The 15895-nt window shown below is 31.6% G+C and overlaps 1 protein-coding gene across 1 annotated transcript in view; it reads right to left on the bottom strand.

Annotated features, from left to right (window-relative positions):
- Positions 1–1812: 1812 nt before the first annotated feature.
- The window catches only part of LOC143075157 (argininosuccinate lyase-like), a 56197-nt gene continuing 42114 nt past the window's right edge, over positions 1813–15895 (bottom strand). Inside the window, 3 exon segments of the mRNA XM_076250484.1 lie at positions 1813–4887; positions 8589–8961; positions 10959–11199. Coding sequence (XP_076106599.1) covers positions 4718–4887; positions 8589–8961; positions 10959–11199 — 784 coding nt within the window. The 3' untranslated portion in view covers positions 1813–4717.

Genomic DNA, 15895 nt, shown 5'->3' with positions numbered 1-15895 from the left:
ATGCGCATTACGGACCGGACTGATTCTTGACAATGTTTAAACATTTTTTGATTCGAGCGTCACTGATGAGTTTTTTGTAGACGAAACGCGCGTCTGGCGTTAGTGTAAAATTTTAGTCCTGGTATCTATGATGAGTTTATTGTTAGATGTATTCATATTCGATACATCAAAAAAGTTACAAATAATCTATCATTACACATAATGAAAATATATAGAAGTTTTTACTCCTGAAAATCATCTTATTGAACTTGAAAATATAGCTCAGCAATGGTCTTCTGAAATCTCGTTTAACACATGTTTAAATAACTCAAGTATCAAGTTTCTGTTACTTTTAGTAAAATATTTTGTTAGGCATACCGTTCTTGTTTGTTTTTTTAACAGTACTATGCTTTTTATTCGTGTTTTGTGTTTTTCTATTTATTGTTTGTTGTCTTGCTTTATGAATTATATGCAGAAATTTGCAAGTTATCACATATTTTTCGTCCATTAATATCTTCTTAAAGTATATGAACCGTAGATACCAGGACGCATGTTTGGTCTACAAAAGACTCATCAGTGATGCTAGAATAAAAAACGTTCATAAGGCCAAATAAAATACGAACTTGAAGAGCATTGAGGATCCAAAATCCCTAAATACAGCTAAAGTTATACATTCCTAGGATAGAAAATACTAATAGTTCGAAAAATTCAAAAATTTTAAACAGTTAATTTATTATTATGCCGTTATCAATGGTATAATTCCTGTCAATTCAGAAGTGCTGTTTCCTCAGCTGGTGATACCCTCGGTGAATATAATTCGAAGGGATGACTTCATTTTACCATTTGGAATTCTTTGTTAAATAGCTTGCTTAAATTATGACCACATCAATGATAATTCATGTCAACAAATGAGGCCCCGACTCCTGAGCTGGTGATACCTTCTGACAGAAAAATTCCACCAGCACTGGCATCGACCCAGTATTTGTAAATAAACTGATCATAGATACCCGTAGTATGTTGCCTTCTTACTAATACAGTTGATAAATGTCTGTAACCAGTTATGCAGATATAAGTTAGGGTTACTTTTATTCCTTTGCCTAGTTTGTATGTAATACTGAATTTTATTCAGTTTCTGTGTGTTATTGATTTTTATTTCTTATGTGATGTATATATTAACTGTTTTTTGTTGTGCAGGTTTTGTTGCAGAACCATAATTTAGTTGTACGCTCCCTTTCTTGGGATGTGATGGAGCAATATCTTGATTGCCTTTGATTCATTTTACGACGGGCCCACTCTACAGCAATTCATCAACTTTTTGTAACTGGTTTCATAAATACCTGGCTCTTGAGGTTTTGTCTTCTCTTATTCAAAATATGTCGCTCAACTTTAGTGCAAGGTAGGGGTTTACATAAATATAATTATTAAACTATCGGAAAACAGCTATGTATGAAAATTAATGGCTGGTATTCTCAAGTATCTGATTGACAAAACATGTATATTGCTGTTTCAAAGACTGCTGTAATGTTCAGTGTTCCGTGTTTGGTGTTAGAAGTATTTGTAGTATATAAGCTATAAAAGAACTGATGAATTTAATTGTGTGTTTAATTACAATATTGTGTGTGATTCCTTTATCTTTAACTATAATGCTATGTCTGCTATTCACTATCCTTCATTAAAATATCTGTAAGTTCTAGTTTTTTTTTATTAATAAGTGTTTTAGTTGGTGAAAAGCATAGTCATTGCTGCAAGACCAGTTCATTGTGATGGTGGTATTTTGTTTACAAATTGTAAGTATTCCTTTAAATTAGCTAATCTAAACAAATAAAGCATTCGTTTTTTTAATACATATCATTTATTCTCACATTTAAATCATTTACAACATTCATTATTCTAGAGTATTCTACTCTCATTATGTATATTCTTATGAGTAACACATATAATTTTCATGCCCAGATAAAAACCTCTCTTTTACGAAACAGTTCTTTTTATTAGACTAATTTACAGCTTTTAAGGGGAAATGGCTGCCTGCCTGCATCTTCCAAATCACAAGGTTAATGAGCATTCTTGAAATTATACAAACATCTCTGTATTCTAATGTTTATCATTCAATATGTTTATTATTTTATTTCATTTTTTTATTTATTCTTATATTTTAACAAAATTGATGTTCTGATAACGATTGAAATCACTTGGAGTACACTGGAATCTATTATGTAGTTGTTTAATTGGTATACCAAAATTGCTGCAGTCAGGATGGATATTATGAACAATAAAAACCTTGTTTTAGTTTTTGCTAAAGCCAGTTCATAGACCATTTATTCAGTTCTACAGAGTTTTAAAAGTATATTTCCTTCACAAATTATTTCTTTTGCAACATTAAATGTCAGGATTTCCTGTGCTTTATAAAAAAGAAAGTTAAAATATATAAACTATATAAAGAATAAAAAGATGACTAAAGGGTACAATGTAAAAAAGGGTCAAGATATTAGACATGTAATGGGTGATACAAAACGAGGATTGCAGGGGGAGAATGGGATCCATATGCAGATAAATTTTGAACTTCCATAGAATATATACGCATAGGGACTGGTGAGAAATTTAACCAAAGCATCAACCCAAATCAAATGAGCCCCTCTTGACCAACAATGATAATGCTATCTTTTTTACTATGAGTATGGCACTCTCCAAGCATGGGTTGAGTATGTCACAAATCCACACAATAGTAAATGCTCCTTGCAGGATGTGGTAATGTAACCCTCAGTCTGATTTCAATAACCATGTATTCCCTCCATGGTTACCCCTATGTGAGACCCTAACATATAAGACATACTGGTTCATGAGCACATAAAACAAATATTTATAAATGCAAATAATTCACAGAAACAAAGTTAATGATTGTGAAGACCAGCTTGCTGTAAAATACATTGATAAATATCAGGATTTCTTGTGCTAACTAATACTTAAAATATATCAATAAAATAACAGTATATATAGAGAATATAACTAAAATAAACCAATAAAATATATTATATTTACATGTTATCTTAAAACGTATTATATTGAGTACTTACATGTACACTAAAGAAAGTGTTAAATTAAATAATTTCAAGCGAGATAAACTGTTCATTAAAACACTGTGTGGTCTTTGTATCAAACATATATATACTGTTGTATACTCAGGGATTTGTATAACTGTACAATTTTTTGATATACTGTATGAAAAATTAAAATGATAAATTTACAAATGAAAAGAACAAACATTATCCCGCTGCAAATGTTTGCACCTGTCCTAAGTCAGGAATCTGATGTACAGTAGTTGTCGTTTGTTTAGTCGTTTGTTTGTGTAATTTATACGTGCTTCTCGTTTTTATATAGATCATACCGTTGTTTTTCCCGTTTGAATGATTTTACACTAGAAATAAATTTTGGGGCATTTTATAGCTTATTGTTCGGTGTGAGCCAAGGCTCCATGTTGAAGGCTGTACATTGACCTATAATGGTTTACTGTTATAAATTGTTATTTGGATGGAGAGTTGTCTCATTGGCACTCGCACCACATCTTCCTATATCTATTATGCATGTATGTCTAAAACTAGAATCATAAAACATCATTGAAAAGAGCATACAATTGGAAGTTTTTTTTAAATAATGTTTTCTCAGTCATATCAAAGTTTTTGACAATCATCAGTAATGTTAATAAACACGTTCTAATCGTCCTAGCAAATGTTCTACATATTTTTTACAAGTCTGTAGTGGTCATTGGCAGATTTTTATTAAAGTATTCATATTAAAATGACTTTTTTTGTGTTCATCCTAATTTGCAAAAAAATAAGTATGATATTAACATGTAATTAATCAATCAAAATTCATCATAAAACTAAATTATAAATGTATTGGACAATGAGAACCTGTCAAAATGATGGCAATATATCATAAATATACATCAATGTTTTCTTTGCAAAAATGGTGAATTTCCAAACACTTGAATCCAACAAGTATGATTACCGATATTGAGTGATAAACATGGAATAAAGATAATGCAATACATTTCTTCCTTTATATTTTTCTTTAGATGCCTTTAAATTCTGATTATATAAAGACACTGTATATATTTTATTTATTGTAATACATTTCTCAAAATCATAAAAATGCACTAAATTTGCAACATTTTTGCTTTGTTTGGGAAAAAATGTATGAACCATAATATAAATCATGAAATGAAACTATATACAACATACATAATTAGTTTGTTATATTTGAAATATATACGATTAAAGTTTTATTCAAATTTTATCTCAATTGACTAGGATTGTCAGTTTTCTGGTGAAGGTAGGTGGTTTTCTCCCATCATTCTGGCTTCCTTAACCAATAAAAACTTATTTTGTAAATGTAGTTGAAAATGGCAATAAAACACCAACAAACATATTATCTTCCAAATTTTATCAACAATATAAAAATCAGATTATTATTTTGTGCCAATTAGACTAGGCAAGAGTGCCTGAAAACAGGCCAATATTTCTGAATAAGATAACTTAATCAACAATCATTCTAAAAATTATTTTCTTTAGTTCAGGTGTTCAAGTTGAACTCAGGTCAGAGGTACATTTAGATATATCATTATTTATTACAGGGTACAGACAAGGATAGCAAAATACTATGTAAGATTTTTCTAATTTTTTGGACGTTGACAAATCCATACAAACATGTCTGCAAATCAATAATCTCAGCATAGAATCCTTTACTTTCGTAAAATATTCTTCATTTGTTTATTCTGATTTTCTAGATTCAAGTTGAGTTTGTCCATCTGAGGATTAATTCTATCGTCTATTTGCTGGTTCTGTCTCTCTATCTCATCTCCAAGTCCCATAGCAAGTCCTTTCAGTTTAGATATTCCATCTGACATTAAACCTTGAAAAAATAAAATGAAAATCATTTTAATAAAACTATGAAATATTTCAATATTGTGTTGTGAGAATCGTATCACATGATCAATTAAAGTCATATGAAAATATTTTTCAGTGATTATAAATGTTATGAAAATTATTAAATCATTGCATCAATTACTTTATTAGTCCTCTGCAGCTGGGGATGTACTTTACATTTATTATATATGAATATATAACAGGTTTTAGTGTATCATTCAGTGCTTGTTTACCAGGTTTTAGTGTATCATTCAGTGCTTGTTTACCAGGTTTTAGTGTATCATTCAGTGCTTGTTTACCAGGTTTTAGTGTATCATTCAGTGCTTGTTTACCAGGTTTTAGTGCATTATTCAGTGCTTGTTTACTAGGTTTTAGTGCATCATTCAGTGCTTGTTTACCAGGTTTTAGTGTATCATTAAGTGCTTGTTTACCAGGTTTTAGTGTATCATTAAGTGCTTGTTTACCAGGTTTTAGTGTATCATTAAGTGCTTGTTTACCAGGTTTTAGTGTATCATTCAGTGCTTGTTTACCAGGGAATAGTGTATCATTCAGTGCTTGTTTACCAGGTTTTAGTGTATCATTCAGAGCTTGTTTACCAGGTTTTAGTGTATCATTCAGTACTTATTAACCAGGTTTTAGTGTATCATTCAGTGCTTGTTTACCAAGTTTTAGTGCATCATTCAGTGCTTGTGTACCAGGTTTTAGTGCATCATTCAGTGCTTGTTTACCAGGTTTTAGTGCATCATTCAGTGCTTGTTTACCAGGTTTTAGTGTATCATTCAGTGCTTGTTTACCAGGGAATAGTGTATCATTCAGTGCTTGTTTACCAGGTTTTAGTGCATCATTCAGTGCTTGTTTACCAGGTTTTAGTGCATCATTCAGTGCTTGTTTACCAGGTTTTAGTGTATCATTCAGTGCTTGTTTACCAGGTTTTAGTGTATCATTCAGTGCTTGTTTACCAGGTTTTAGTGCATCATTCAGTGCTTGTTTACCAGGTTTTAGTGCATCATTCAGTGCTTGTTTACCAGGTTTCAGTGCATCATTCAGTGCTTGTTTACCAGGTTTTAGTGTATCATTCAGTGCTTGTTTACCAGGGAATAGTGTATCATTCAGTGCTTGTTTACCAGGTTTTAGTGCATCATTCAGTGCTTGTTTACCAGGTTTTAGTGCATCATTCAGTGCTTATTTACCAGGTTTTAGTGCATCATTCAGTGCTTGTTTACCAGGGAATAGTGCATCATTCAGTGCTTGTTTACCAGGTTTTAGTGTATCATTCAGTGCTTGTTTACCAGGTTTTAGTGCATTATTCAGTGCTTGTTTACTAGGTTTTAGTGCATCATTCAGTGCTTGTTTACCAGGTTTTAGTGTATCATTAAGTGCTTGTTTACCAGGTTTTAGTGTATCATTAAGTGCTTGTTTACCAGGTTTTAGTGTATCATTAAGTGCTTGTTTACCAGGTTTTAGTGTATCATTCAGTGCTTGTTTACCAGGGAATAGTGTATCATTCAGTGCTTGTTTACCAGGTTTTAGTGTATCATTCAGAGCTTGTTTACCAGGTTTTAGTGTATCATTCAGTACTTATTAACCAGGTTTTAGTGTATCATTCAGTGCTTGTTTACCAAGTTTTAGTGCATCATTCAGTGCTTGTGTACCAGGTTTTAGTGCATCATTCAGTGCTTGTTTACCAGGTTTTAGTGCATCATTCAGTGCTTGTTTACCAGGTTTTAGTGTATCATTCAGTGCTTGTTTACCAGGGAATAGTGTATCATTCAGTGCTTGTTTACCAGGTTTTAGTGCATCATTCAGTGCTTGTTTACCAGGTTTTAGTGCATCATTCAGTGCTTGTTTACCAGGTTTTAGTGTATCATTCAGTGCTTGTTTACCAGGTTTTAGTGTATCATTCAGTGCTTGTTTACCAGGTTTTAGTGCATCATTCAGTGCTTGTTTACCAGGTTTTAGTGCATCATTCAGTGCTTGTTTACCAGGTTTCAGTGCATCATTCAGTGCTTGTTTACCAGGTTTTAGTGTATCATTCAGTGCTTGTTTACCAGGGAATAGTGTATCATTCAGTGCTTGTTTACCAGGTTTTAGTGCATCATTCAGTGCTTGTTTACCAGGTTTTAGTGCATCATTCAGTGCTTATTTACCAGGTTTTAGTGCATCATTCAGTGCTTGTTTACCAGGGAATAGTGCATCATTCAGTGCTTGTTTACCAGGTTTTAGTGCATCATTCAGTGCTTGTTTACCAGGTTTTAGTGTATCATTCAGTGCTTGTTTACCAGGGAATAGTGTATCATTCAGTGCTTGTTTACCAGGTTTTAGTGCATCATTCAGTGCTTGTCTACCAGGTTTTAGTGCATCATTCAGTGCTTGTTTACCAGGTTTTAGTGCATCATTCAGTGCTTGTTTACCAGGTTTTAGTGCATAATTAACTGATTGTTACCTTGATAAACAATCCTCATAGAATCAAGGAAAAAGAATATAATAAGTGTCTTTTATCTTTCTCATTTATAGGTTGAACCCTGGCCTTGCGGTCATAAAACTTTCGAGTCTGTTTTTTGTACTCGTACTCGAAAATCAACCAATCAAAATGCTGGATTTCATGTTTCGAGCATGATTTTTGTGCTCCGATCACGAGGCAAAGTTTTATGCCTTCAAGGCCAGAACAGTTGGGGCAAATTTGGACACAATATTCAAGCTTGATACTGTCTGAAATTGGACTGTGATTGAATTTTTGATATGATATAGGTTTCTGACACAAAACAAATGTCAAGATTTTACAAATCTGTTGTCCAATACTGTGCAATTAAAAATTTCTTCTTGAAACTTTTCAAAAATTGGAAATATGAAAAATTTTGAAGAAAAAAAATTGGAACCCCCCAAACTTTGTGAATCCCCCCCCCCCCCCTTGGAGCAATTACCCCCACACTCCATTCCAGCCTTTCCTTTGTAATATGGAAGCTTGTAGTACAATTTTAGAGGGATCCATACTCTTAAATACAAGTTGTCTGGAAACTAGAAAAATGCTTGTTTTTGACCCCTAATTCCTGCATTAATGGGTCAATAATCCCAAACCTAATCCCAGCCTTCCTTGTACAATATGGAACCTTGTGGTACAATGTCAGAGAGATCCATACACATACACAATAGATATTGTCCAGAAACTACAAAAATGCTTGTTTTTAGTCCCTTTCTTGCCCTTAATTCCTAAAATATTGGCACAATAACCTCCAAAATGAATCCAAACCTTCTAATTGTTGTATTAAACATTGTGGTACAATTTCAGGGCTATTGAAATACTTATACACAAGTTATTATCCTGAAAGTAGAAAAATGCTTGTTTTGGGCCCCTACATATGTAATTCCTAAACACTTTGGACCATCATTACCAAAATCAATACCAACCTTTCTTTTGTTGTATTGAACCTTCTTATTAAATTTCAAAGAGATCCTTTAATGTTTTCTAAAGTTATTGTCGGGAAACCAAATGTATCTTCGGATGACGACGCAGACAACATCATATCATTATACGATCCCAAAAATTTGTTTGTGGTCGTATAACAACATCAGTGATCAGCTGCATGTATTCATATTCTGAAATCAAATCTATTGCCACATGCATGTACAGAGTACTAGTGCTAAGAACTAGTCAATCTTTTTCTTAAAGACCTTTTTTTTCTTCCTTACCCAAATTTTCATCTACTTCCTTTTCTCGATGACTGTTGGTAACGGGTTGAATCATCTGTTTTCTTGAACCAGACATAAATTGTTTATCAAGATCGTCATCTTCAAATGAACCAAACCCAGATGTGTCAACACGCTTTTTACTTTCATATTCATTTTTAGAATTATCCACTGTGTCCCTTAATTTACTTGGTCGTGGTTCAGGGCTACTACTAGCTTGTTGTTGATTGGCTTTTCTCCCTGACCACCAGTTCTTGACCCCACCAAATACACTTTTAATATTGTTTATGTGTTTTTGTGTAGCAGTCATTTCTTGGTTCATCTCTGTTGTCTTTCTTTCAATATTGTCTAACTGTTCACCTTGGCGCAAAAGTTCCTGAAAAATAAAATCAATACTAATCATACATGTCATAGTGTACATGTTTTACCCAATGATCATGATGTTACCATAATGCTATATACATGTATGGTTTACAGAGTTATTATCTGAATTGATTTTGTGAGGTAACAAGACAGTTGGACATCCAAGACATTTCTGCATCTTATTCCAAAGACAACAGACCACTTTTAAGTTATGTCTTTCACTGGAAAAATTTGTAAATTATGGGATAGAGGGGCACGCAAGTATCCCTGCAGTGTGCATCTTTATCAAAGTTCATCAAGCATCTGTGTGATCTCCATCATTCAGGATTAACTAGATATGAAATTTGTTCCATAGATTATGCTTTGTCATGTAGATACTTTGATAATCCCAATTCTGTCAAGACAGCAGTGCTGATTATCAATTACGTGAGAATGCCCCTTAATTAATCTCTGGAAATATTTTCACTAAAATTGAACTTTTTGCCTGAATTACATATGCATTGAACTCAAAAGTAGTCTATCTTGCATTGTTTCTCCATCAGGATTTTTTTTGGCTGACACAAATAGGCACTTGTGGGAAGGTGTCACAGCATAAATTATCATAGGCTTTGAAGACCTGATAATTATTTAAATTAAATGGGTGTAGTTTATTGAGTGCAAAGCTAAAATTGAGAATGGAAATGGGGAATGTGCCAAAGAGACAACAACCTGACCATAGAAAAAAACAACAGCAGAAGGTCACTAACAGGTCTTCAATGTAGCGAGAAATTCCCGCACCCGGAGGCATCCTTCAGCTGGCCCCTAAACAAATATATACTAGTTCAGTGATAATGAACGCCATACTAATTTCCAAATTGTACACAAGAAATTAAATTAAAATAATACAAGACTAACAAAGGCCAGAGGCTCCTGACTTGGGACGGTATTGGGATCGTTCGCCCTGATTACATGTTCGCCCTAGGTTCGTTCGCACTGAGATTGTTCGCCCTGGTAATTCGTTCGCCCTGGGTTCGTTCGTCCTAGTTTGATATATTTGGTGTATATTTGATAGTGAATAACAAGTGATCAATGTACAGCAGTCTGACTGTTTTTTTGGTATTTGTTTTGTTAATAGTAATTCAATTTAGTGCTTTCAAATATTCGTTTAGGAAATATATGTGTGCGAAGTGCAGTTCGGAATTGATCTTGTTATTATAACTGTTACTGAATATTTTTATATTGTTAAAATGTATCAATAAAGTTAAATATATAAATAACTTTAGAAGTCTTTAGTTTTTTCATGTCAAATACTTTGTAGTCTTTGAATTCACAGAAACTTAAGTTATCCTCGTAGCAGCAAGACAACATAATAACTTAGTCTTCAGTTGTTATACATTTAAAAATACAATGTAGTGCTGAAATTCACAAAAACTAATTTCCTAGTAACGTAATTACATACAGATACTAACTAAGTTCTCAATACCTCAAGTCACAATATCTTGTAGTCCTGAAATTTACAGGAACTTATAACCTAGTAGCAGCTAGCTGTAGACAACATAATACATCGTAAATATTCGTCGCAATTGTAGACTGACTTCAACATATTCAATTAAATACACACAACACAACACTAAACTAAAAAATAAAAATCGTAAATATTCGGCGAAATTGTAGACTGACTTCAACATATTCAATTAAATACACACAACACAACACATTACTAAAAAATAAAAATCGTAAATATTCGGCGAAATTGTAGACTGACTTCAACATATTCAATTAAATACACACAACACAACACTATAATAAAAAATAAAAATCAGGGCGAACATACCTGGGGCGAACAGGTATCAGGGTGAACGGTCTCAGGGCGAAACGGAACTAGGGCGAACAGTAACTAGGGTGAATCGAAATCAGGGCGGAGGGACCCGGATTCACTTGGGACAGGCGCAAAAATACATGTATACTGCATTCAAAAACAAATTATGTCAAAGACGAGGAAGATGTTATGTTGTTCATGGTGTATGTTACCTCTCCAGTTGCAACCCCAATTCTTTCAGATTCATCTATAGACTGTAACATTCTTCGTGTAGATTCTAATTGTCTGTCTTCAGAGGCATGAATCTGTGTTAAAACTTCATTTCTCCTGTTTTCCGCGTCAGACTGAAAAGGATTTTGAGAAGATCCAGAATCATACCGCGATCCAAAATTTCCCTTATCGTCTTCTTCTGTAAAAAATGGATTTGAGCTGTTGTAACCAGCCATTTCTTTCCTTTGAGATTTGTTAAATTATGTATAATTTCTAATTTTACAACGTAAACACTGGGAAATCAGTGAATCATTTTTTCCTGATTGATTCGGGTTGCACTAATGACAGGATGATTGCCCGGATAGTGACAGGACGGTTGACCGGACGACATATAAATAGTCATAACTTTTTTGTTATCCGATAGATTTGTTTAATATTTGTAAACCTGAAAGGTATTAAACTATATTTTATGAATATAAAAAAAAAAGAGGAAAAATAATTATTTTTGAGCAAAAAAAGTTGACCGGACGGTATTCACACTCGCCAATATACGCTAAATATATATTCAACTGGTTGACGACAAGTGTTAATATCTCTTTTGTTTTACAATATTTGTCCATGAAACTCAGGAATCTGTGAGATTTATAAATATATTATACGAAAATATAAACTTGATTGCAAAAAAACGTGTTTTTCTCAAAAAAAAGTTGACCGGACGGTATTCACCCTCGCCGATATACGCTATATATATATTGAAATGGTCGACGACAAGTGTTAATATCTCTTTTGTTTTACAATATTTGTCCATGAAACTCAGGAACCTGTGAGATTGAATAATATATTACACGAAAATATAAACTTTAAAGTAAAAAAGAAAACAAATCTGCAAAAAAAGTTGACCGGACGGTATTCACCCTCGCCGATATACGCTATATATATATTCAACTGGTCGACGACAAGTGTTGATATCTCTTTTGTTTTACAATATTTTATCATGAAATTCAGGAATCTGTGAGAATAATAAATATTGGATACGACAATATAAACTTTATAGTGAAAAAAAAAAGTTTTTCTCCAAAAAAAGTTGACCGGACGGTGTTCACATTCGCCGATGTACGCGTTAATTATATTGAACTGATACAAATAAGTGTCAATATCTTATTTGTTTTACAATATTTTTACACGAAACTAAGAAATCTACGAGATCAATAAATACTTGATATGAAAATATAAACTTTATAGTAAATAAAAATGTTTTTCTTCAAAAAAAGATGACCGGACGGAACAAACATTCGCCGTTATATGCCTTAATATAAGTTGGTAGACCCAAGTGTTTATATCTCTTTTATTTTATCAAATTTATGAAATCTGAGAGATCAATAAGTACTTGATATGAAAATATAAACTTTATATCAAATATGTTAAATGTTGTTCTTAAAAAAAAAAGTTGATCTGAGGGAATTAACATTCGCCGATATTATTATTTAAATATATTGAACTGATCAACACAAGTTTTAATATCTCTTCATTTTTATGATATATCTGTCCATGAAATGAAATAATTTGTGAGATTAAATAAATATTTTAAAAGAAAAATAAACTTTAAAGTAAAAACAATGAGCCCAAAATGTTTATGTGAGCGAGTTCACCAATGCATATTAGAAGTAATGATATTTAATCAAATTAATCTAATTTTGACACTTGTCGTAATCACCAATCAAGCCAAATAACATGTCATTAAAGTTTTCACACCTGAGACATCAAATACATTTAATTGAATTACCTTATCATCAGTTGGTAATTAGTATCCAATTAAAGAAGAAATTTTATGAAGTTCAGGATTTCAGATTAACATTTAACTCACCTAATAATAACTATTCAATTGTTCAGTCATTTATGCTCTGACTTTCAACCAGTTCAGATCACACAAATTATATTTCTACTATAGTTTGCTTTTAGCATGTCTTTTTAAAGACAATTTTCAATATATATTCATAAATATAGAGAGTTGCCAGTTGACTGCTTCGTGCTTAGCATGTTTTACTTGCAGAATTACTATATCAATGAGGTGCAAAGGGGTCTGGCTGGCAGAATTATTCTGGCAGACGGAAGGGGTCGGTTAACAATTTGTTGCCGCCAATTTTGGTTCATTCTCATTTATCCAACTTTTTAAAATTTTAGGTTGTAAAGGTAAAAAAAAAAAGTTGGATAGATGAGATCAAAGGTAATCAAGAACAAAGGGTTTTTCAATTAGAGTTTGGGTTGAATGACAGGTGAAAAATAAGACTGAAAATTATACCCGGATTAAATTTTCTGTAGTATTATTTAGCATAGCATGTTAAAATGTGCAACTGACATTAAGTTAATTAATGTAATCATTTGAAAGTATTTTTAAGTTTTTTAACTGTTAATTAAAATGTGAACTAGATAGAAAAATATCAGTTGCACTTTTATTCATGAAGAGATTTGTCAATGAGATGGAGCTTTTTTTGTGTTATAGATCCTCTTCATTCGTACTTTTTTCTGTTTTTCTGACCAAATGATCCAAATGGGACAAAATATAAGTTGAATACGTTTTACTACACAAAGACTGAACAGAACAAAATTCAAACAACATATATCAATACTATTAAACATTCTGTAGGTACCACAAATAGTCACATTCACATCCTCTCTTATGATTATTCCGTTTGTGTTATTTTTGGAGAAAAACGAAAATAAAGGCATCCGGATATAAAATTACAAGTTTATTTATAAATAACAAACAGTTCCGTACCATTTCGCTAGCTTTCCCTGGCCAGAGGTCAATAAAATTTCTGCAGCAGTACCTAAAGTGTTGTTGTTATAAGACTCTCTACATTATAAGTTTATTTCTAGTAATGAATGTTCATAATATACAGATAAACGCTTACATTATTGAAATTAATAGAAAAAAATGTGCTTTTTGGGGAAAAAAAGCAGGAGCAGGGCTAGAAAAAAAAACAATGGTCCTGTCCCAAAGTACCTATAACTTTTGATACCTTTTCTGAAATTCCCCAGTCATAAAATCTTTTACAAAAATTCATCAGGTGACCGTCACTAAGTATATTAAATAGAGAGGATCTATATAATATATCAATGACCACCGTGGATTGATTAGTGAACAAAGAATAGATAGTAAAAAGCAAATACACTTTATTTTCGCAGATTTAAACGATTTCGCGGGTGTGTTTTAGTAGATATATGTAAATATATAAACAAAATCAAAAGCATCTGATTTGTGGGTTTCTTCTGTATAATTGATGAAACATTTATTTATTATTTAATATAAACTAAATTTTATTTAAAAATAAAATGTAACAAGTTTACTATCGCCTATTTTTTATATAATATTTTTTAGATAATATAAAAACATACAGGAACAAATTTACAGTCAAATTTTATAAAGACACCATATTATTACTAAACAAACAACCCAATAATTAATAAAAATAAAAAGTTGGCTAAATGAGAATGCCTTATTTTAAAAAGTTGGATAAATGAGAAGACACCCCAATTTTTACCATTTGAACAAATTGAAACAATTTCATTTATTCGATAGTAATATAAACTATTAACTATAAACAAGGATTTCTAACTATACATATCCTTGCTATAAAGGTTATTTTTTCATAAAATATTGCTATTAACAATATTATAACCAAAGAAGAAATATTTTAGTCTTGTGTCGATCAGTTCAATATATTTAAGGCATATATCGATTGAATGTATTGAAAACGCTAGTTTTTCAAATGTTTTTCTTTTAAAAGTTTTAAACATGGGCTTTTATATTTTATTGTTAATACTTATATATGTATATGGAAATATATTGTAAAGCGCTTAGGGTAATTTTAATATTATATAATGCGCTGTTATAAATACTGTATAATAAATAATAATAATGTAAAATCCGTCCGGTCAATTTTTTTTTAAATTTTTTTATTATTTAAATATATAGTTCAATTTTTCGTATAATATATTTATTCATCTCCAATGTTCATAAATTTCAGGGACAGATATGGTAAAAAAAATAATATTAACACTTATGTCAATCAATTTATTATTATTAAGGCATATATCGGCGAATGTTAGCTGTCCGGTCAACTTTTTTTTTAAGAAAAATATTTTTTTTATCATAGAGTTTATATTTTCATATCAAATATTTATTCATCTCGCACATATCTCAGTTTTATGAAAAAATATTGTTTACAAAAAAAAATATTTACATTTTTTGTCGCTCAGTTCAATATAATCAACGCGTACATCGGCGAGGGTGAATACCGTCCGGTCAACTTTTTTTGCAGATTTTTTTTCTTTTTTACTTTAAAGTTTATATTTTCGTGTAATATACTATTCAATCTCACAGGTTCCTGATTTTCATGGACAAATATTGTAAAACAAAAGAGATATTAACACTTGTCGTCGACCATTTCAATATATATATAGCGTATATCGGCGAGGGTGAATACCGTCTGGTCAACTTTTTTTTGAGAAAAACACGTTTTTTTGCAATCAAGTTTATATTTTCGTATAATATATTTATAAATCTCACAGATTCCTGAGTTTCATGGACAAATATTGTAAAACAAAAGAGATATTAACACTTGTCGTCAACCAGTTGAATATATATTTAGCGTATATTGGCGAGTGTGAATACCGTCCGGTCAACTTTTTTTGCTCAAAAATAATTATTTTTCCTCTTTTTTTTTATATTCATAAAATATAGTTTAATATCTTTCAGGTTTACAAATATTAAACAAATCTATCGGATAACAAAAAAGTTATGACTATTTATATGTCGTCCGGTCAACCGTCCTGTCACTATCCGGGCAATCGTCCTGTCATTAGTGGTTCCCGATTGATTCTTTTTTGTTTTCCAAGCAGAAGAGCTAATTCTTCGGTTTAACATATTACCAAAAAT

Source organism: Mytilus galloprovincialis, chromosome 5 (assembly GCF_965363235.1).
Source record: "Mytilus galloprovincialis chromosome 5, xbMytGall1.hap1.1, whole genome shotgun sequence".
NCBI classification, from domain to species: domain Eukaryota; kingdom Metazoa; phylum Mollusca; class Bivalvia; order Mytilida; family Mytilidae; genus Mytilus; species Mytilus galloprovincialis.
Note: the sequence above shows the minus strand (reverse complement) of the source record. Positions and strands in the feature narration are given on the sequence as shown.